The 24,237-nt window shown below is 41.3% G+C and overlaps 1 protein-coding gene across 1 annotated transcript in view; it reads right to left on the minus strand.

Moving 5' to 3' along the window:
• Positions 1-24,237, minus strand: part of LOC121955302 (neurexin-3b) — a 405,202-nt gene that overhangs the window by 48,909 nt on the left and 332,056 nt on the right. Inside the window, exon 20 of the mRNA XM_042503183.1 lies at positions 10,952-11,123. Within this exon, the coding sequence (XP_042359117.1) occupies positions 10,952-11,123 (172 nt within the window). The remainder of the gene's footprint in view (positions 1-10,951; positions 11,124-24,237) is intronic.

The following is a 24,237-nucleotide window of genomic DNA, read 5'->3' on the forward strand; positions in this document are numbered from 1 at the left end:
TTGTTGAACTGGAAAAAGCCCTGAAATAGTTATCGCCAAACACACCAGACTCTGTTTTAATAACAGTAGTGTTAGGATATATAGAGCAGGCACATTTTCACATCTGACTGAGTGAATTAAGGGTTAATTTCAACCAAACCAGAGATTGATTGTTGAAAAAAAAACAACCAAGACAGTTTCATGAGTTTTAGTTTGTTTTTGAAGACTTTTTCTGAAGGCTGTACTCTTGTTAAACAAAAAGGCTCCTTCTCTTTAAGAGAGACGTCTATCTCTGTAGAAATCCTTTCCATAATGTTGTCAGTAAATAACGACGATCTGAGCCTGTCAGTGGCAAAAACAAGCACTTGGCTGGTTCACTATGGCCCTGAGTGGTGACATTGCAGCCTGTTTCGGGGCTACTGGCTTTAGCACTCTCACTGTGTTTAGAATTAGCATATTTCTCATTTTGTGGCACGCATATTTGCACAGCTGACTGACTGAATGCAATAAAATAAAATACCTGTATTTTTATAATCTGTTGCTGTATTGGTGTTCATATACAGTTCTTCTTTTTGAGCCCTAATGCTCCACCATTTTTATTCCCACGCAGCCAAAACAATGTCTGAATGTTTCCCCTTTGGTGGCAGCCATTCAGTCAACACAAACACTGGCGCGGCGACAGTCGTCTGCTGGTCGCTCGCTTCGTTGTATTCGGTTTGCCTGCCAGACTACTCTCGCCGGGGTTCCGTCACAGGGCCAGCGCTGAGAGCGCATCAAAACTGCGAAAATGGCTACTGTGACAGGCTCCTGGCAGTCTCTGTATTTGGGGATGATGAGTACATTTGATATACTGCGGCCCTGTCCAAAAACCATCAGCTCGGCTCCATAGCTGGGCTGTTACAGCCCGTGGTTATGAATATCCCACACCACCCACCTCCCCTCCAATCTACACCTGACTTTCATCTGTCCCTCTCTCTCCCTCTCTCTCTCTCTCTCTCTGGCTATTCAACCCAAGTTTCTTTCTCTTCAGTCCGTCCTCTGCTCCTTCATCTGCTCCCTGCTATTCTCTTTCTCTGCAACACAATCAGCCCTCGTTGCTCTTCTTGGCTGATTCAGACCTTTTTCACCCACAATCCTGGTACTTTTCACTCACTCTTTATTCCCTTTCTCATCTATCTGTCTATACTCCAGCTCTTTCTCTCCTCTGTCAACTCATTCCAGTCATCTACTCCATTAAATGCCTCTGTGTTCCCTCAGTGGCTGCGTTTCTTCTCTATTCACCCATGTCCCTCTGCTTTGCTTCGCCTCTATCCTCCTTCCATTCTCTCTCAGACGTCAGACAAAGCCGGGGAGTAAATTCATCATTTATCAGGTTGCTCTGAAATTTATGGTGTTGAAAGGATGAATTAGACTGGCGGCTTCTGCACTCGGGCTCAGTCTGAGTTCTGAGAGCGACAGAGATTGTGTCTCAGATAGGGCTAATCATGTTTGGCCCCGGGGACGCGTGGGGATTTATCTCGTTCCCGAGGAATTGTTTTGTCTGAATTTCAAGACAAAGATTGGCAGATATCTTGAAACGGTGCCTCTCATTGTGCCCGTTTCAGGTTGTGGGAGTCGTAACACTGTGCGCATCTGTGCACAGATAAAAGGTCTTTGTGTGTTTGAGACCGACCCTCTTGTACCTCACTACAAATGATGGAACACACACACACACACACACACGCTTTACCCCCCGGAGGCCCAAGGAGAGTAGTTAGGCCAATGGTCATTCATCTGAAACAACGCCTGAACTTCGGCCAGCTCCGGCAAAGTGTGATGCACAATTTCCGCCCGCCTCGGTCTAGTAATTCTTTGATTCAAAGATTCAAACTCATGCAAAAAAAATAAGATCATGTAATCCAAAATCAAAGAGTACAAGGATTCGGAGTGTTATATAAGGAAATTGGAACCCTCTCGCTAAACAAAGACGAGCCCCTGCAGTAATGTGGGTTGTCACAAAAGTACACACGATTGTAGGAGAGATGCGCGGCCCTGATGAAGTGGATGAGAAACGCGGATAAAAAGGAATCTGAGGACAAAAAAAGAATGGAGATCTGAGAGGGCACTGTTAGAGGAGGGGGATAATTAGAGAAAAGGAGAGACAAAGCAGCAAACACACACATACACGCGACGCCTACGCGCACACAAACACACAGTGAACTCCTGTAAGCTGCAGAAGCCTGATGGAAAGGCGGCTGTTTGGGATCAGCGTGCTTTTATTGTTGCGTGGAAGAATGGGAATGAAGCGCAGGAGTCTGTTTCTGTCTCATTGCTCAGTAGTTCGGGCATTTAAATTCACAATTCTTATCTTGTAAACTTGTTTGTGATAATCACTGTGGTGATGGGCTCACTGGACATTGTGTGTAGATTAAATATTAGTTTACGAAAAAAACACCCAATCGCAAGAAGAAATGACATTGTATGTCTCTGCAAACCACAGATATGTTACATTTTTGTTCATATGTAGAAAATATTTGGGCTGCTTGAAAGTTGGAGAATCGAATCATTAGTCTGAGAGCTCTCCGTCAACTGAGACTGCTTCCAGTCAAGCAGTCTCTTTTTTTTTCTTTGCAATGCGCTTTTGGGGATCTTTTGGTCCCCAGATTTTGCCACGGAGTGACTGCTCTGGACTTTCACTGAACTCTTTGATTACACACAGCTGCGGACATGCAGGCAGCAGCACAGAGGAGAAAAGAGGAGCGACCGTCTGCTTAGAGATGGTGAATTTACAGCTCACAGCAGCTTAATACGATACATTCTGTCTTTTGGTTATAATATCTAGCGTTGACAAAAATGTTGTTGCACATTTACGACACGTCATTCGCACTGTTAGCTTGTTTATTATATACTAACCCTAACCCTAACCCTAACCACATCCTGCAGAGCCCGTTTAAAACTGTAAATCTCAATATAAGAAAAACAAAACAAATTGTTGAATATTTAACTGCAAAATCTATTTGCCTTACATAATTCAGGGCTGGGTACAGCCCTAGGAAATAAGTAGAAACTTGATAGTGATGATGCCACTGTCATCTGGTTCTATGCAGAGGAGGCACAAAAAAAGGAGGAACACAGTAGCGGCCCAACAGCACAGTCTCTGTTTAAAAAGGACTAAAATCAACTCATATTCATGTAATCAGAGCTACCTGGCTCTAAAAATGTTGACATGATATGAATGAGATGGAAAAATGTAACATACATGTGGTTTTTCAGAAACTTATATTGCTAAAAAAAAAAAAAAATCTGGCAACCAGGCTGCAAAAAAGACATTTAAGCAGTCTGTCCGTCAGCAGCAAAGTTAAAATAATTCTGGTTAAGTACAACTTGGGTCTTTTGTAGTTTGATCTGTCATTTCTGTCACTTAAGATAACACTGACCTCTAAGTACTTGCTGAGATCACACAGTAACTTTATCAAAGACCCCTGTCAGGTCTGTAAGGGGTGAGGACACCAGAGTCCTGCACCACGTTCAGGACTTACAGGGTGACCCACCATAAAGTTGTGGAACTTGTATTGATGCAGGCGCAGGTAAAAATGAACTAAATGCAGATGGATTGTGGGGGAGAATGAAATTATTCAGAGGTATGGACAGTGTGGACAGTGTGGACAGTGTGGACAGTGTGGACGCTCAGCAACTTCAGCCTGATCCGAAAACTGGAAGACTGACAGAAATATGCAGAGGACGTTCGAAAAAACATCATTCTGGAGTGAGGGAGGCAGCTGATTGATAGCAACATGGAATTTGGATATGTGGACAGTAATTACTGCAAAATCTTTGTGTCACTTCTCATTATATCAACAACAAGTGGGAGCTGACTGACTGAGTGCTTTGCTCATTAAAAAGGAATGGCGAAACGGCGAAATGGCAAAACGGCGTGTTTGATCACTGGTCAGGTTGCTGAACTTGTTTTAACGGTCAGAGCGGGTCTAGATTTGACTTTGAGATAATCCTTGCGGGACTCTAGTGGGCACAAAATTTGAAAAAACTCTTCATATAAAGAAATCCAGTTCAATAAAATACAAAAATAATAATAAAAACACAGCTGAATGGCCAAAAAATTCCTCAGACAGAGTCAATTAACCCTTTTGAACTGTGCAATATTAATGTCTGCCAGTGACTACACTGGTATTTTTGCTTCTACTCTCCAAATGTCTCATGTCTCTAAAATTTGCACAATCTAAGCTATAAGCTTATGAGTCAATAAACCATAATAATTATAAAAGCACTGAAATAGCATCATTAAAAAATACAAAAAAATCTGACATGCTTTTCACAAGATTTTGTGAAATGAAAGACAAAGCATTTTTTAAAAAGATTATTTAATGTAGAAAAATAACTAATTTCTTAACACTTCAGAAGATATTTGCACTACTTAAAAGACATGATTTAGTTTTTGGGTGTGTAAAGGCGCTGTAAAGGGTTCATCATTTATTCCTGTGGTGCCCCTGCACTTTTTCTTTGCACCGCAGACCAACAATGTCAGTGTACAACACAAAGACGGGGAAGAAAGAAACTTTAATTTCCTACTGCAAAAACAAATGAATGCTTGTGGTATTATGCTTTTTATTTTAGATCAATATATTTAAAAGATTATGCAAACAGTGATCTCCTGCAGCCTTCCTTAAGGAGGTCTGCTTTAAAGGGTTCAACACTTAAAATTAGATTTGTTAAAGTAAAAATGATGGTAAGGCTGTTGTATTGGATTGCATTATAATAAAAAAAGGTTTACCTAATCAAGCGGCCACTGAGTGCAGATGTATTCAGGTATTTGTTTCAAGATGATGCACTGAAGCTCATGTTCTCTTCACCTCAACGTTTTGCTGATTTTATTTGATTTTATCTGACGTTATACAACGTTTGGAGTGCAATTTGCAAAAGGTTCTCAAGAGTGTACTCCAGAGACGTTCTGCCCAACTACGACCTGGATCATCCTTTTTATTGGGCGGCTGCTGCTAAGACACACATTTTTTGATCTTACTACTCCACGCTTTGTACAGAGGCTCGGGTAGATGTTGCTCGTCAAACAAATGCACGAACACAACACAAAGAACGACAGAAGCCCTGACAGGCAAGGAGAAAGAAAACTGTGAGCAAGGCCAAAACGTAAGTCTACCTCCAATATTATCTTCTATATACCTGATATTATCACCTAAGTACGAAATAATTTAAAATCAGGTTTTGGCAAACGCTGCCAAAAATGATTTCTTGCCTCTGAGGCTTCTGTACAGAATGGATTTGAGAAAAATAAGCACTTTCTGATCTCAGTGTGATAAAACCCCACATTCATGATTACTTTAGTAGTGTTTTAGTGACTCTGACCTGCATGAGAATATAAATGTGGTTTCCATGACCTAATTGTTTGTGTCACTGGCTCTTGTTTCTGAGATATAAGCACCGTGAAAACATCTGAAAAGATGACTTAGCTATCTGATTAAATGTAACGGTCCTCTTATTTTTTATATGTCTTTTATTGTGAAATTGTTTATTGGAAACTGTTTCTGGAGAGGATTTTTTGTTGGTATTATATCTGGATAGATACAGCCATAATAAATATGAGCGAGCATTTACAGACCTCAGCTTGCTTTATGCCAAAAGATCAACTGCAAGTTTATGGAAAAACATCAACAGACTCAGCACAACTCAATGCGAAAGTTTTATGTTATCAAGCCTTTCATTAAAAACGTAGATATTAAAGGCTCAGAAGCACACTTTTCAGAATATATGGAGGCCCTTCATCAACTGAGGATTCAGGTTTATCAAATGATCTAGTGAATGACTAATTTCTGTGGACAATGCAGTTTCCAAGCTTGTATAATTTTTATTCATTTATTTTCTTTAAATACGTAAAACATTTTGCATTCATTGCAATCAAAATACTACTTTGGATATATTTAACTACCAATTCATAGTTATTATTAACACAGGAAGAACACTTTTTATAATATTTTTAACGAATCTATTAATGTATTTATTTATATTTATTTCTCTCTCTGTTCTGTATATTCGCAGCAATTTTATGTAATGTTATGTATTACAAAAATGTAAAAGGCTGTATTTTTCAGCAATGAAATCTTATAGAAAAATGCTGTGGTGAAAAAAATGCAAACTCTTTAAAATTTAACAAAACTAACAGCCTAAATTATCCAACCACCCCCCCTTTTTTTAGACTAAAAGCAATAATCTCTTAATGCAAAGGGGAACTGCGTGCAGACAACTACTGTTGATCTTCAAACTGTGACAAATTGCCAGTTTTAATAAAATGTTAGAAAACTATATGATCATGTGACTACATCAGGCCCAATGACTCATTTTTAGTGATGTCACATCAGTTATTCAGTTAGTGAGAATAATATCATAACAGTCAGGGATAATGAGCAAAACCACAAACATAAGGCCCAAATTGTAATAAAGTGAAATTATCAATTAAAAAGTAATTTCTAGGTAAAAGTAAATGTGTATAATTATGGCACAAAATCACTCTGTTAATAATTAGAGGAGGTTACGGTGTTAAAAACCTCCTGCTGCCATTTAACGCAGAGACTAACGCCTCTATACTTTCGTGGTCCAACACTGCAAACACGGCTGTTTAGATGTCCAATCTACACGCCGCAGGCTATTTTGCAAGCAGCTTTGAATGACAAGCAATCTACCGACACCTTTGTTCTCACCTATTCCCAAGCCGGGAGAGAGAGGGCAGGCCCAGATCCGGTAACTGTTTATTGAACGACCTGAGAGCCTTGTGGCGGCTGCTGCCTTCAAGTAAAGCATTAGGAGTGTGAGAAAGCAGTCGATGAGTCTGCACCCTAACATGTAATTACTCATGAGATGACAATGCCTTTACAAGGGAGAGAGGGCGGCCAAAAAAAAAAAAAAAATCAATCATCGTTGAATTACTATCACTGAGTGTCCTGCAAATTACCTGTGCAGAGGAGAAAAAGAAATTACCACGCATTCGATCCCTCCGACCTCAACTCCATTCTGAGACAATGGCAGGCGGACAGAAAAGGGAACAAACCTCGATGGAATCACTTGGAAGGAATCCAAATCAAAAAAGCCGGAGCTCTTTCTGCGGTGCATCTCTTACACTGAGACGCAGATATTTAGCGAGGATTTCTGAGTGGACGCCAGCTTTGGATCACAGGTACTGACAGACATAATGACAGAGGGCTGAGAAAACAACCATGGAAAACTTTTGCAGAAGGCAATTTTAGATTATTATGAGGGTGGTGGGGTTCAGCCCATAGATATAGAAACGTAGATACCGCTAAGCTCGCAGTGATGCGTCTGCGCGGGCGCCATACTGGGGAGGTCAAGATCTGCTATTAAGCAAATACATGTGTACTGAAAGATGCATATTTCAAAACAAAATCGACTGTAACTCGCTTAATTCTGAACCTATTTCATGAAATCTGTTGTGTTATAAACATCGGAAAGTGAACATGATAGTGGTCTAATCAGCTCTGTGACAAAACAGTAATCTTCTGAATAAGAACAACAACGGAATATGCAACTTAAAAACTGAAATTGAGAAATTTCAATGATACCAAAGTTGCCAAGATGTGACGTTCTTGTGAAGTTTCAGGGCAGCAGAAATGGTGGAAAGCATGGAAACAGTGTCAGCAATTGATGGTAAAAAAACTATATTTTGCTTTTCTGTTCCTAGTAGCTCTCATTTACTTTTAGTAGTTGCACATTTTAGTATTTGCATCTATTAGCAGTCTATCAACCATTTTCTCTGTAGCTTCCATGTTGTTCCCACTTTACGACCGCAAAGCTCATGAACACAACAAAGTCGGAGGAAAGACTTCCCAACTCGTAAACTTTGACCATCCGACGTCACATGAACGCAGCATTAAAGCAGGTGACGTGCTTTAAGATCTAAAACCAGCCTGCGGCAGCTTGACCGGAGGCTGGTTTCACAGGTGACACCATCAGCCGGGTTGAGTCGAGCGGAGACGAGCTGATTTACAAAGCTGCAACTCTTCTCATGTGGTTCTGAAGTCTTCGTGGCGGGCTTTAAGGAGCATGACAAAAACTACCTCTGTGCCACACCGCAGCCACGTTTGTCTGATTAGTTCGATTCCCTCAGTGAGCGTGAATGTGCACGTGACGTAGATGACACTCGTGTGCATGTTTTGTGCCACATGTTATGGAGTTCCTTAGTATTTTCCAGTATTACTGTGGCTGAAATGCAGTTATGAAACCCGTCTAACTTTATCTGGTCAAAAAAAAAAAAAAAAAAAAAAACGAAAGACAGCCGACGGCAAAAGAAAGCCAGAGACAGAAGAGATTAACATCACCTGCGCTGGCATTGAACCAAACCAAAACAGCGTGCCAGGTCACGCCAGGAGCCGATGCTGCCCTGTCCTCGGTGAAGGCATGCAACTGGGAGCATGCTGTAGGGCTGCTGAGACATCGGGCTGAGACGTGAAGGGGATCAAGTCGTATTTGTTTGCTCCTTAGCATCGGGAGGCATCAGCATTTTTGCATTTTTCTCCTAATCCAAGCTGCACAGTCGTGTTTCCGAAGACATTTTCTGCTCACATTAGCTCCACGTCTGGTGATATAAAACTGTTCAGTCTTAAACATTATTCTTCTCTGTTTCTATTTAAAATTCTGTGATAAAATATCTCAATTTAAAGCACTTTTTGAGAGGTTTTGAGAAGTTTTTTTCTTTTTTAAACACACTTTTAGGTAATTTTCTTGTATTTTTTTTTACTAATTTCTTGATAGTTTTTGGGTTTGTTAGATAGTGAAGGGATGGGACTGGGAGCATGCTGTAGCGCTGCTGAGACGTGAAAAGGATCAAGTCGTATTTGTTTGCTCCTTAGCATCGGGTAGAATCAGCATTTTTGCAGTTTTTTTTCCTAATCTGAGCTGCACAGTTGTATTTTCGGACATGTTTTCTGCTCACATTAGCTCCACATCTGGTAGTAAAACACTATTCAGTCTTCAACATTATTCTACATCTGTTTCTGTCCAATTACGTCTGGCTGCTGCGGCACAATTTTACCTCGGAGATCAATGAAGTTTCGTATTATCTTTTGTCATCCCAACTTCTCCTCGCTTCAACTGCCACTTTGTGCCCGTGTTGCTTCCCCGTGCGTCTGCTCTGTTTGACTGAGTGAAATTGAAGAGTGGGTAATAGGGAACGAGGAAACAAAGGTGGCCTCTCCTCAGCTGGCTGGCTATGTAGACACAGATATCAAACACCAGGAGAACCCAATTTAATGGACTGTTAAGTAAAAGAGGGATTTTTTTCCCCCTTTCATTCCTCCTCTTTCTAACCCTCTCTCTCACACCTAGCTAGCTGAGTGGCACATCTCTGCTCCAAATGAAGGGAGAGCCTGAGCCTCCAAATGGAGCCGGCTCTGTTTGATGACCCCATTTGTATTCTGCTGCCGCGCTGCTTCTGCTGACCTGGGAGTGAGAGATACAGGCAGGCAGCAGCTTTATCTGGCCAGCAGGCCACCCTTGGTTTCTGCCTCTATCCTCCTCTCCCTCGCCTGCTCATCGACCAAATGCCTCTCTGTGCCTTTCAATCCCTCTCCCTGAAATGAACCGGCCAGATGTTGCACAGTTAATGCCGGTTGCAAGACAAAAGATCCTCGCTCGGTGCGCTCCCCTCCTGCGGAGTCAGGTGTGAGGGCATGAAAGTGGAGGAGCTGTTTGAGGCTCGCTGTGCAGCAGCTAATGCTCCTGCAGGTCTCTTAGTCTTCTGAGATGTTTCACCAAGAAAAATGGGAGAGAGCAAATATTATTCTTGGTGGTGCCCTTTGGAACCTGGAGCAACGACACTTTTCTTTCACAAGTATTTAAACCTTTAACCCTGAGCAAATGGGTGCTATTTCTTTCACAAACATGGGAAAAAAGGCTATGAGGCACTCCAAAAATTGCTAGGAATTGTTGGATTTAGAAAAAAAAGCCAGGGTAAAATGTCCAGGGGAAAAAAATAAGGTAAGGAAAAACTATATTTAGAATTGTCATAACTACATTTTTTTAAAATGATGTTATGAATTATTATTATCATTTTTTTTCCGTTCTTTTTTTAAAATGAATTTTCAGGTAACTTTCTTTTTTTTTAAACAAACTTCTTGCTAATTTTTGGGTCAGGAACTTGGTAAGAAATATTTCAAAAATTCCAAGGTATTTGTAGATTTAGAAAAGGAAAAGATAAAAAGCTAGGGAAAAACTATATTTATAATGATCATAATTACATATCTAAAATTCTTTTGAAGTTTTTTTTAGGTCATTTCTTTTTTTCATTATTTTATATTTTAAATTTTTAGGAAAAAAAAAATTCAGGAAATTTTCTTGTATATTTTTTAAACTAATTTCTTGCAAATTTTTGGGTCATTTCCTCTTTCACTGGTCTTCACTTACGCAGAAACAAAATCTTGTTTTATTTTGATCAGTGCTGCTTATTTTTACGGTTTAATCTCTTTTCTTTGAGCCTCCATTTGCCTCCCAAAGATTGAAGGAGAAAAATAGGCAGTTCAAGAACAAAATCTTGGTTCATATTCTGCCTAGTTTCACCGTTTGATTGGAGTTTTGTCTGAGTTTGAGAGAAGGAAAGAGAGGCTTGTCTGTCTTTTTGTCCATTTCGATACTCTTTGTGTCCGCAGGGGTGGGCAAAACGAAAATGCAGAACTACAATTTGCAGTTTGAGCATGAGCGCCAGGAGCCAGCGAAACTCTGCCGGTTTTCGGTGTTTCGCTCGGGGGGGAACAGGACGATGTAATCACGGGTTAGACGGAGGGAAGTTTACCACAGTTCAGCGACACATACTGCCCACGCCATGAGACAAAGCTGGTTGAAAATGGGCAAAGTAGCCCTTTAAACAAATAGGTGGCGTCCAGTGGTTTTTAAAATCTAATTTTACTCTCAGAGTTGCAGAAAAACATCAGAAACAAGGTAATAAGAGTGACGGTACCTGTGGGAAAGTGTTCATTGACTGGCCAGTTGTCCACCTGCAAGGTGGCGTTTCCCCCGTTCCTGGTGAAGCGGACCAAATGGTATTTACCATCGTTTACCGCCGTGGTCGTCTCCTTAACGCTGATGTCCACCGTCCCGATGTTGAATGTCACACCTACTTTTCCTTGTTCCTGGAAAAGACAGAAACAGAAGAGCAGCGAAAGTTAGAGGTGTGATTCCAGAACATTCATTCATTCATTATCTGTAACAAACGATCTGCTTCAGGGTCACAGACGGGCTGACCCAGTCCCAGCTGACACTGGGAGAGAGGTGGAGTTCACCCTGGACGCAACTTTGTGAATCCTCGGACAGCAAAGAAATGGTCTGCTCTACTCTCCCAGTGAGAGGCGAGTGCTGGTGGCCTTCATTGGTTAGACTGGCGAGAGGAGTGTGATTGGTTAGTGTTAGTGTGTAATGTCGGGGTAAGCCAATCAGAGTCAGAGTAAGGCTTCGTACGGTGTCCTTTCCTTCACCATCCTAGGATTCACAAATTTGCACCCTGGATATTTCACCAGACTATCACAGACATAAAGACAGACGAAGACAACGGTTCACGCTCAGTTCACTCCTAAACTGAGAGTCACCAGGTAACCCGAATGTCTTTCAGCTGTGGGAGGAAACAGCAGCGCCTGCAGAGATGTATGGTGGCCCTGGAAGTCAAAAAACTACATTTTAAAAAACATGTTAACATTCCCCAAAACACTACAACATTTCCTGAAACAAAACAACATTTCAGAAAACAAAACATTTCCCAAAATACTACATTTCTACAAAACAAAACAAAATTTCCCAAAACACTACAACATTTTCCAAATCAAATCATTTCAGAAATGTTGTGTTTTGAGAATGATTTTTGTTGTATTTTGTTTTGGGACATGTAGTAGTGTTTTGGGAAATATTGCTATGTTTTAGGAAATGTTGTAGTGTTTTGGAAAATATTGCTATGTTTTGGGAAATATTGCTATGTTTTAGGAAAACATGCAAATGCCACACAGAGGGTTTGAACTTGGAGTCCTCTTGCTGTGAGGCGACAGCACTCACCGCTGCACCACTGTGCCACCCAGCATCAAATTAATCCCAATCTCTGAATAAACCACTTTACTGAACTGGCATCAAAAGCAGAGAGCTCCACTTCTCAATAAATCACATCTGTTGCAAATTTGCAAATTTGAGCTGCTGCTGTGCCAAGATTCCACCTATTGTTGTGCAGTAACGAATTAATTATACAATAAACTAACTGTAAAAAGTTCAATAAAGCTACTTGGATGAATGCCCTCGGCTGGTGCTAATGGTGAACTACTCAGAGAACCTGAGGACGCTAGCGCGCTACGCTTCATTATACCACTGTAATGTGATGAAAATAGGCTGCCAGCAGAGATTGTAATGATGAGTAATGCTCCCTGCAGCCTGTCACTGCAAAAACTGGCAGGACAGATGCCTTTTTCTGCTGCCGTCCTCTCAAACTGCGTGAATACCATATGTTTTGTTTAGCTCCTAATGCTAAACCAGTTTTACCACATCCATAAATCGCAATCCCTCCCCATCACTCCCTGACTCATCTCCCCTCGACCTCACTAATTTTCATGAGCTGCCACTGTGTTTTATTGTGACTGCTTGCGTATTCATGGGCGTGTGGGCGTTACAAGCAAAAGGTTTTGGAGCGGAGGCAGGGCTTGAGTGAGTGGCGAAGAGGAAGGGCTGTGTTTTCTGTGTCATTTGTTTTAATCCTCCACAGGGAATCTCTCAGTGTAATTACCTACTTTAGAAGCTCGGAGCACGGGGACCGTTTCTCATAACAAAACCAAAATTAAGAAGACTTGCACAGGGGGGCCAGACATATTGTTAACTGATCAGCTGAGACACCGGGCCCCGCTGACTAACCGCTACAATACAGACCTTGATAATGTCAAGCTTAATTTAACAGTCGGGACTAAAGCACTGCAGGATTGCTACAACTTCAATGACACAACACTTGAACTCGCTGATCTTTTTTAAACGTTACAGGCTCTTTACCGTAGGAGAGCATTTAATAAGGCCACTTAACGAAGCCCCTCGTGCTTTCTACATTGTCAAATACTCTCTATGTTGGAGAATAAAATCACACTATACCACAAGATTCTTACAGCAAGCTGCAGTGTACAGTAAATAAATGAAGTGTGGCATTTCATCGGCGCCGACGCGACCTCAGACTTTAAGTTTTCTTCTCCGGCAACACATTTTGCTGAGTTAGTTTTGCTGTATTCATAAAAAGGAAATAGATATGAGACCAAGGAAGAACAAATCCTACCTTTGAAATCAAGTTTGTTCCTGCATTTCTGCTCCTTAAGTAGAGCACCTAGAAAACCTTGGACAACAGCAGACAGCTCTCTTTTTATTTCTCTATATTAAGATACTGTTTTTGTTTCTTAGCAAGTACAGGGAGGTGGGGGGGTGCGTCTCAATTTAAGGTGCAGTGCATCCAGCGGAAAGGTAATTTTTCTTCAAGTTTTTAAGGAAAGTTGTCCAAAGTGTGCAACCTGCAGTGACTGTGCGTACTGTAGTCCTTTTAACTGCCGAGGACCGGCACCGTATTCAGTGCCTCCCTTGTACAGTTAAAACACCCTTTGTCTATTCATAAAAAGAGAGCCTGAGACCATAATGCGAGGAACGATGAGCGGCTCTCCCCGACTAATAATGGAAGAAGAATGTCACCAAAGACACGAGAAAGCCATCTCCTAAAAGCCGAGGTAGGGCTCGGAGTGGGCGCCTGACGAGCAGAATATCTGAATGCGCACTTAACGTCTCTGTCGGAGAGGCTGTAAATGGGCTCTTAATTTAAGTAGTCGTCATTAAAACTTAGAGCAACAGACAAGTGCATACAATAAAAGTGTGTGTGCACGAGTGGCTGCTTATCTGGCAGTAAATCTGACTAAAATGGAAGTCTGTATGCCTGTCCTGCGATTTTCTCGACAACCGTTCATCCGATCGACTTCACACAGGTGTATCACTGAGGACCCGAGGAAGTGCGGTGTCAGTTATGAGCTCTTGATATGTTTGGGACTTTTTTATAAGGAGTAGATTGCTACCGCCAGACGTTCACTAGGGTGAATTCACAAAAGGACTGCACGTCCTTTTCAGCTGCTAAACCTGCACAAATAAGACGAGCAGAAAGCGAGCAGTTCTCAAAGTACCTGCAAAAGGTTTAATGCGCGCCGCACTGTGCTTCCAAGCAGTTTCTTGCTGCTCTGAGGCTATTTGCATGTATTTAAATTAGTTAATATGCATACATTTGGCACAAAATTGGCTCCTCTCTATGCAAATGAGCATTACTGCAAAAACAGTCCAATTCACAAAGATCGGCGCTAATAGCTGCACGCAGTTACAGTGACAGTATTAGTGTCTTCAGAGAGTTGGTGGAAACTGAAGTGCACTGACAAACTGAGTGTTAAAATCCCAAATCCAGTTCCTGTCTGTCACTTTTAAATTCCTCAGCTGAAGTTATGAGGAATGCCTCTGCACCTCTCTGCCATCGCTCTGCCCACTGCACTCTTGGCGCAAAAATAACATTTGTACTCAGCCATATAGAAAATTGCAAGGGCAAATTGTACTGAGCTGCTTGGTGGAAACGGGACTAGACTGGCCAAACCAGGAAATTACAGCTTCTGATTCATCCACATGATGCCATAAGGCCAAAAAATACTTTTGCCCATAGACTTAGACTGTGAAAGATGTCTGTAAGTCAGTGGAACATATCTTAACTTGTTTCTCTTTCTGGATACAATCCATTCGGTCAGATAACATTTCGAAAGTCTAGAAGAGACGCACAATTAAATCATTTTATCCCCATTCCAGTTAGCATTGGACCAAACTGGAAGCTAGCTGCTCTTCTGGCAGTAGTCTCTTATGAAGGACGTAGGCGTGGGTGATATCACAGTATTTCAACACCGTATCCGGGAGTGTGGTAGTCAAGACCATACTAACCGAGACCAAGACTTGTCGAAGATCAGAGTGTGCCGAGACAGAGTCTCAACTAACAGTCCAGAGTCAGCTATGTCTGAGACCGAGACCAGAACCTCCAAAAGCGGATCTCGAGTACTTCAATACTACTATCCAGTACTTGTTTTACATCTATGGTGTGAAGTTGTTTAGGTAAGCGGTCGGCGTGAAAGCTGAAAGCAGCAGTAAGGCGGGCGAGCAGTCGGCCCATCGCGTACATTAAGGTTTTGAACCCGGTAGTGTAATAATCTGTGCAGCTAAACAGGCCGAGGGAAGCACACACACGGATATGTTGATGATTTAATGTGACAAGGTGATGTTCAGTGTGTGTGTTGTACCGTGAAAAATACTACTAAAGCATCCTGGCTCTCCTGACTAATGACAGGACCTTTCCCTGGTCCAAAAAAAAACACTATGTCTGACGGCCTGAGCGCATACAAAGCACAGACAGACACATCAGCACTCGTACATCCACCGTGACCTTCAGAGGCTCTGGCAGCCCCGGCTCTCCTGTGTAGTCGCATCAAAGCCACATCACCGACCCACTAATACCTACAAACAAAGACAGATCGTCACCCCCCTGGCCCTGGTACAAACAAACAACAAAACACAACAATTGTACAGCTCTGTAACTGTTGCTGAGTGCCTGCGGGCAGCGTGCAGAGGGGGAACTGTGCGGCGCTGCTTCGTAATGGCACGGCTCTCTCTCTCCTCCGTCTTCTGCACTCTGGTGTCCGGCTAGCCTCAGCCACCGCCACCCACCTGCCAGCCCGCCCCCCCGCGCTGCACCAACGTTTGATTGACAGATCCAATTACGTTTTTTATTGGCCTGTCGCTCGCGAGGCGGGAAGGCACTTCATTGTCTCCTGAGCAAAGGGGAAAAATGGCTATTGTTCTCTTAGTGGAAAAGATGATGGCCGCTATTCCAGGCGTAAACAAATGATGCGCGGAGAATCACTTTCAAACTTACACACACTTGAGTGCAAACACACACACACACACACACACACGCTGAAAATCACAGTGTTACCAGGGTTCATACACATATTCACAAATACATTTCCGGGACTTTTCCAGGACTTTTCCATAACTTTGAGGCAAACTTTAAAGACCATACAGTCTCTGAAAAGACCACCTATCGGTACTTCATTCCTGTGTCATAGTTTGTGTTTTTTAAATTTATGTATATTATTTTATTTAAACAATTAATTCAGATGAGGATGAGAACAGAAGAGCAAAATACAATTTAGGGACTGTTTGTCATTTATGTTGTTTATGTTTATAGAAACATCAAGAGATCGGAAGGCATTTGTTTAAAAAACTAATAATTAATAAATACACCATTTATCACGGCAAGAAACTGTAAAATCAGAAATTATTGTTTATCTTACCTTTTCTCAAATTTCTGATGGTCCTTGAGCACATCATGTGTTATATTTAGGTGTCTGAAAAAGATTTCAATGACTTTTCCAAAAATTTTTAGGGTACATTTAATTTTCTAAACCTTTTCCGGGCCTAGAAATTGTTATTTAGCAAATTCTGTGTAAGTACAGAAGCTTTATTTCAGTGGCGTCACGTCGCAAAATAATACAGAGCAGAGTCCAAACATTGAATTACGCGCCCTCAGATAACACTCTTAATACGACATTACAGTAGAGAAAGTGGTAATTTACTGGTACGATGTGCTAAAGCCCTTTTATAGTCTAACATGCTCCCACACTCTCTATTTAATGCCAATCACGAACGCCGGCTGTTTCAGCGCTAAAGGAATAGAATGAGATTAAGTTGGCAGTTTGTTTGGGCATCACTTAAGTGTACAGTATGTGTAGGCATGTTGTGTTCACGCGTTGTGTATCTAAGACTGATAAATGTAATTCCAGCGAGCAAGGCAAGCCTCCTCCTCCTCCTCCTCCTCCCCCTCCTCCTCCTCCTCCGCGAGCTGCCCCCGGCTTGGCACGAGGGAGCTACAGCGGTCCCACGTGACCCGGTGCACACTGACATCAGTAATCAGGCCCGCCACAATCCAATTCAGGGCCGATCAATGCCTCCAACACATGCAGCGCCCCGGGCAGAGTGAAAGGAGAGAGAATCACTCAGAGCGGTGGTGGGCGATCCTGCAGACCGCCATCACGGACAGCCCTTAGCAGACAGCTGCTGTACAGGGGGGCACACAATAGACCCCATCCCCGGCCCGCTGAATGGTCATTCTGCTAAGCCACGGGCCCCAGACAGATACAGACATTTGAAAGCCATTTTGTGGAGGTGAGATGAGCAGAATTAACACGTTTAGCTCTGCTGGAGGAGGAAAAAAAATGACAAAAGAGAGAGAAATGGAGAAATGTATGTGCAGAGATACTAAACATCTTCTACAATAAGTTTCAAGGACTTTTCCATGACTCTGAGGCAAATCTTAAAGACCATGCATTCTCTGAAACCACCACTGATACTCTTTATTGGTTTACTTTCATTGCAACGTGGGATATATATATATATATATATGTATATATTTTAATTTGTTGTTTTTAAAATGAATTCAGAGCAGGATTAAAACTGAAGATTTAAATATAACTAAGGAACTGTTGGTTTTTTATAAGAGGGGAGGCTTATGTTCTTTATTTTAGCTTTGGTTAGGGGCTACAATTTTAAATATTGCTAAATAGCATATTGTTTTTATAATTTGGGCATTATTTGGAGTAAAAATTTTGGTGTTTGTTTTCTTTAAAATTTTGCCTTTTTTCTGTAAAATTTTCTATCTTTAAGGAACAAAAACGCAAAAAATGTTGATACTTGAAGTTTTTTTTTCTTGAAACAATGTGTAGCTTTTAAAAGAACAAATTTTGGTGATTTTTATTTTTCATTAAAATCTTTTGGTGATTTAAAAAACAAAAAAAAAAAGAACAAAAAAAAAACAAACAAACAAAAAAAGGCTTGCAAACCCCTGGGCCTGCTATATGTTTTCTTTAAAAATCACCAAAAACATAACCGGAAACTAAAAAAACAGAAATTATCATTGGATTTTTAGAATTCCTTGACTTTTCCAAAACTTTCAAGGTATGTTTAGTTCTCCAGAACTTTTCCAGGCCTGTAAATTGCTATTTGACTGCAAATTCGTTGACTCCTCCAAGTCATTCATGACCGTATGGTCGCTGTATAGGTCAGATATTTTCTAGGAGAAGATGTGCATTGAATTTCACTTTAAGGTCAGAGAATGGTATAAAAGTGGGAGTTTTTCTCCCCACAAAAGGTATTGCATTGCAGTCAAACCTTGATTGAAATCTGGTATGGCTGCAGAGTAGTTGTAGCGGGACGACTCCGGTGGATCTATATTAAGTCTCAGTTGGGAGGGAGGAAGATCTGATATCGAGAATGTGAACACGTCCCTGGGTGGGAGTTTGGGTTACATATCCACCCTTTCATCTGACATCAGCGCTCAAGTCGGCTTTTGTGGTCAGGGGCCATCAAAACTGGATCATAGAAGCAGTGGAAGTAGAATCAATAGAGTGGAGAAGCTAGGACATCGTGAGACGCGGCGGATTGATGCACCTGGCCTTCGCTGTGCCAAAGCCATTTATCGTCAGTAATTGACAGAGATAACTCATAGGCAGCGCGGTGATTTGTAGCTGTCCGTTCTCGTGCGCATCAGGCTCTGGAGTCAGAAATTTGCTAAAGGGAAGGAAGCTAGGCGCTGCTGGGGAGAGGTCTGTGTGTGCGCTGGCCTTCAGTGCGAGTCATTTCTTCATGTACAGAATGTACTGACAACCCGACAGGCCCTCGGCTCAACGCGAGCCCGGCATACGTGTTACAAGCTCGAAACTTTGTCCTTGGGATTAGTTTACCATAATATATATATATATAAGAAAAACAGCCTTATCTCTCAATTCGTATTGCTCACAGCACTGAATGAGTATATTCAAAACTTGAAAAGAAATGTATCCTCCTATAAACAATGTCCCCTACAGTGTGGATAATCACAGAGCACACTGTCAGGAGGTTTCAGAGCAGCTATTTCTCTGATAGGAAGTATTTTCTTTGAAACCCGGCACAGCGATTACTGTGGGTTACACTGAGAAACAAGGCCAATGATTCTGGAAAGAAATGTTGCGACTTCTGGGTTTAACTTTTCAATGTTGTGGACACCGCAGAACAAATTCCATTGTCGTCCAGTCTCAGAGACAAATATCTCAAAACCTGAGCAAAGACACCAAAATGATCTGCATGGCTAGATATCAAAAGCGGTTAGTGTAAACATATTTCTATGTTTTTAAATAATTTATTGGCTTAATTTGACCAAATTGTCTTGATTTTTTTTTTTAAATCACGGGAGGAAGGCAATGAGCACTGAAAGAAGAAATTACCCAAAAATTAGCAAGAAATAGTACAAGAAATTTCCCTGAAAATGAGTTTAAAAAAATAGAGAAAACAACCAAAAAAAACAACATTAAACAAATGACCTTCAAAAAGTGCTTAAAAGGTAAGAAAAATCCCTGAAAATGAGTTTTAAAAATTTGTTTAACAAAAAAACAAAGAAATGACCTTCAAAAAGTGCTTAAGAAGATAATAATCTGAATTTCAAAAATGTAATTCTGATAATAATAAAAATAGTTTTCCCCAGCTTCAGTTTTCCCTGCAGTGATTTACCTTAGTTTTTTCTTTTCTTTCTGGATATTTTTCCCTAGCTTTTTAAAAAATTCAAAATCTACTAATTTCTTGCAGTTTTTGGAACATTTCTTTTTAGTTGCTCTTTGCCCTTTTTCTCATATTTTTGAAAGAATTCAAACTAATTTGAGTTCAAAGGTTAAAATACGTGTGAAAGAGCAGTGCAGCACAAGAAAAGTGATGTTGCTCCAGGATTCAGAGGGTTAATTAAGCAGGTATACTGTATCTCAAGGTCGATTTTTGCCTTTTTCTGGTCTGGAAAGGGATATAAAGTCTTTTAAAGAAAGAAGGCGGAGGAATGCATATTTCAGTGTCATGAATAAAGCCCAACATGCAGCTGCTCGTCGCAGTGATGCATACACAGTGCTGCTGACAGACACGAGCACAAAAACACTCTCGTTTTGGAAAGATGCACTCTACAGCGGGACTGAATAAAACACCGCAGACACGGTTTTACTTTCTCATATTAGAGGCAGGGTTCAGGGCTGTCGTCTTTGTGCGGCGACAGTCTTAATGCGCTATTCAAATAAACATTTCTCTGAAAACTGTGAAATTCCATTAATCATTAATCGACTCAAACGTTCGCTCAGACATTCATAATCGGCTGCAGAGCTGTTGTGAGAGGCGGTGTGGGAGGATACAAGGCACGTGGGCCCGGTGCCTCTGAAATATTGATCACACCTAAAAGAACCCAGAGGTCTAACACCGGCTATGTTTCACACCTGAGAGAGCCGGGAACAGCTTCATCGAACGGACAGGAACAAAATGGCTTCCACCTCGCTTTACTTAGTGCCACTGTAGGTAATTGCCGGGGTAATACCAGCGAGTCCATTAGCCAGTTGGTTAATGCACAGGAGTGCCAGCTAATGTTAGCCCGCACTGAAGAGGAAGAGTCATTGCATTTTTAATCTAAACACACGCAGCAGCAGCAGCAGCAGCAGCAGCAGCAGCGGCGTTGCCGGGGAAGGTAATGGCTTTGACTCCTGCGCTCGGGCTCAATGTCAAACTCTGAGCCTCACTCTTTGATCCTCTGCCGCAGAATATGAATCGCGCAGGGTCAGCCTTATCAATTATTTACACCCACTCTTTCTCTATTTCCTGTTTGTCCGCTCTTGTGGCTGTAACTTGCCCTGACACTAATGGCGGACGGCTTGGTGAAAACATTTATCAATGTTACCGCAGAGTCCTCTCCGGCTCTATACGATCACTTTCAGGCTTCTGGAACTTAGAGTACTGACACTGCACTGATCCTAATCATCACTACTACACTTTACTGCATCTGTCCTGGCTGCGTTTGTCTCAGGAAAGTCACTGTCCCTGAAATAACCTTTGGTGGCTGCATCCTGAATCTGGACCTGATTCCAGCACCTGCAGACCAATATTTAGTTTCACTTTAGCATATTTTACTCAGAAAAGCTTCCTCCATTAGTCCTCTGACCTCTGACCCGGCCTTGTTGAGCACATTGTCCCCTCTGAATCATTTGCACTGCGTTGCTGTACAACAGTTAATTGCATAGTTTGCTGCAAAACTGTACATTTTTTACATAGTGAAAAACCCACAGCCCACCTACACGGTTCAGCATTTCAATACTTTTCTGACACATATTCATTACATTTCTTTTATTAATGCCTTTTTTACTCTTGTTCAAATTTGCTATTTATTTCATACTAGCTTTTCAGCCTCAAGGTTATAGCACTTTCACTGCATTTCACTGTGCACACCTGTATTGTATGCTCATACAAAAAATAAAACTGTTTTAAGGTCCAATATTGTACAAAAGTCAGTTTTCCATGTCTGTTCTTATAAAGCAGGAACAGGCGGTATATAAATACTGTGAAAGTATCAAAACGCTCAGTCCACAGAGAAATTCACACAGTCCGTATTTAGAAACGGTACCTTTGAACGAGCCTTCAGGTGTTTCACGAAGTTGTGATGTCACACCTTTACTATATAAAGGTAGAAACTGGGGTTGCAGTGTCATTAAATCAATTCCCCAGCTTTGAAAATGGTGCAAAGACTCAGAAATACCAGCCAATCAGATCACCGACTTGGTTGTGTTCATGAGCTTTGAGGTCGTAAAGTGGGAACAACATGGAAGCTACAAAGAAGAAAGGCGTCATTTTAATGCTAAGAAAGTTCAAACAAGAGGCTGAAAGCTGTGTCTAGTTTTATTTTTTATTCATTGTATTATTATATTTTAATATTTAATCTAGGTCACTCTACATGGACAGCAGTTAACATTAATACTATATTACACTTTAGATGTGATCACACATTGATATTTAATACGTGTTAATAAAAAAGTTTCTTATTATTGACCAAACATTGACTTTTGCCCGAATTGTTTATGCATTTATGACGTCAAGTCAGCAACTTGTCTCGCCTGGCATGCTTTATAGTTAAAGTTTGCTCGCTTGCTGCAGCTCATAGTTGCAGATACTAAAATGCACAACTGCTAAAAGTAAATGACAGCTACTAGGAACTAAAAACAAAACATATAATTTTTTACCGTCAATTGTCAACACTGTTTCCAGTCTCTGCGCCATTTTTGCTGCCCTGAAACGTCACGCAAATGTCACAACCGGACAACTCTGGTATCATCAAAATTTCCCTATTTCCCACTTCTAATTACAACTTCGGAGAGCCGTCTATGTGCTCGTAACTAATAACTAATAAATATGGTAAAAACGACCGGACAGACAGGTGCTAAAATGGAGCGTTTCAGACAGTGGGTGAATTCAGGCAGCGTGAGAAAAACGTGATTTTTTGAACATTCAAATATGTAAACATGTTGAAACAGAAACCACAAATACAAATACAACTTGAAAACTGGCATAATATGGGACCTTTAAATCTTCATATTGAAATATTGCCTTGGTTTTTTTTGGTTGTTTTGGGTTTTTATGCTTGTTTTAGATTAGAAGTAGTAATAAAATTAGTCATCAGTGACCTTGTTTGCAGTTTTAGGTGTTCTGTCAACAGTTTTACAGATGTCTCTTTATAACTTGGCCTATGGGGAAAATGCTTTTCGGGCTTCAGGGAATTCTTTGCTGCAATACCGCAAATGGTCATAAATGTTGAAATTTGTTATTGAGACCAAAACTATTTTGTGTACCAGGCTGTAAACATGTGTATTCGTGCTGTAAAATTGGGCGTTTTACCCTGGAGGTCTATGGGGATTGAGTTACTAATAAAGCCAGCCTCTAGTGGCCATCAGAGGAACTGCAGGTTTTGGCACTTCTGCACTGGCTTCATTTTTAAGCCTCAGAGGCTGCAGGTTGACACTAACAACACCTCTGATAAAAAATACTACAACTAATACCTATCTATTTTTCATCTAACATATAATTATGGCCCTTCATAAAATGCATAAACAAGATGTTACAACATGTTATTAGATTGCCAACAGAGAGGGAGAGAGAGAGAGAGAGAAAAAATCCTGTTTCTCAAGAGCAGATCCATTCAAAGGTGCTGAGTGCTGCCCCATCTCTGTTTACGGTCAGAATACTACACAGCTGAAGTAATTATAATGCATACCGCATAATTACAAGCTCGCTAAATCACAGAAGCGTGGCAAAACTTCAGCCATGAATTTTCATCTGCCTGACCTGCTGCTACACTAATCCATTTGCAGCATTACAACACAGTGTGCACCAGCCAGCGACAACATGTAATCAGACGCCATGCAAAAGCATAGAACCTCAGCTGCCACACAGCCACACACACACACACACACACACACACACACACACACACACACACACACACACACACGCTCAACATTGCCATGATTGTATTAATACTCTTCTTGGACTGATGTTTTGCAACAGCTGTTAAGAAGGTGCTGGGGATAAATCTTTAGTTTGATTGCATGACTCCCTGTAGCTCTGCACTGGCATCCATTAAAGACAAAAGCAGCTTCTGTGTGACCTCACACTACACTGTGTTGGACCACATGGTCCCCGCGCGCCAGGGGGCTCATTTAGGGGGGGAAAAAAAGCCAATGAATGGGATTTGTGCTAGATGGAATAATATGCTGTGAAAGTCCATTAGGGAGTAGGCTAATGAAATTGAAACAGCTTGGTGATCAAATTAGAATCTGTTCGGCAGATATTTAATTTAATGTGCTGCTGAATTTGAGCACTTTCTATTTGGTAGCCCCAGAATGAAACCAGTGCACAATAAATCAAGCGGGGACACAATTCATCCTGCGTTCTCTCCTCTCCTCATTTTTCTGAACTTTCTAATGTCTGTGTTTGCACACAGCATGCACGCTATTCCTGAAACAAAACAGTGCTGTGGAAAAAAGTCATGCAGCACCAGTGTGCAGAGTTTTAAAAAAAAAATCACAAAGAGACTTTATCTTTGACCTTTCGGTGTGTTTTCCCATGGAGAATACCTTCAGTCACAATCACATGCATCGCTGCAGCTGCTCGGTAAAGAGTCACGGGGTGAAATTATTTGAATAGACACACAAAAGATTTCAGTTTGTTTGAAGAGCTGCCCTCTGTATTTTGCACGCTCTCCTTAGCATGTCTGGGGTAATATGCAAAGCAAAAACCACACTGGGAGAAAGGGAAGCAAGGAAGGAAAAAGATAGCTATTTCAGATAG

This window comes from Plectropomus leopardus, chromosome 16, assembly GCF_008729295.1.
Source record: "Plectropomus leopardus isolate mb chromosome 16, YSFRI_Pleo_2.0, whole genome shotgun sequence".
Lineage (NCBI taxonomy): Eukaryota > Metazoa > Chordata > Actinopteri > Perciformes > Serranidae > Plectropomus > Plectropomus leopardus.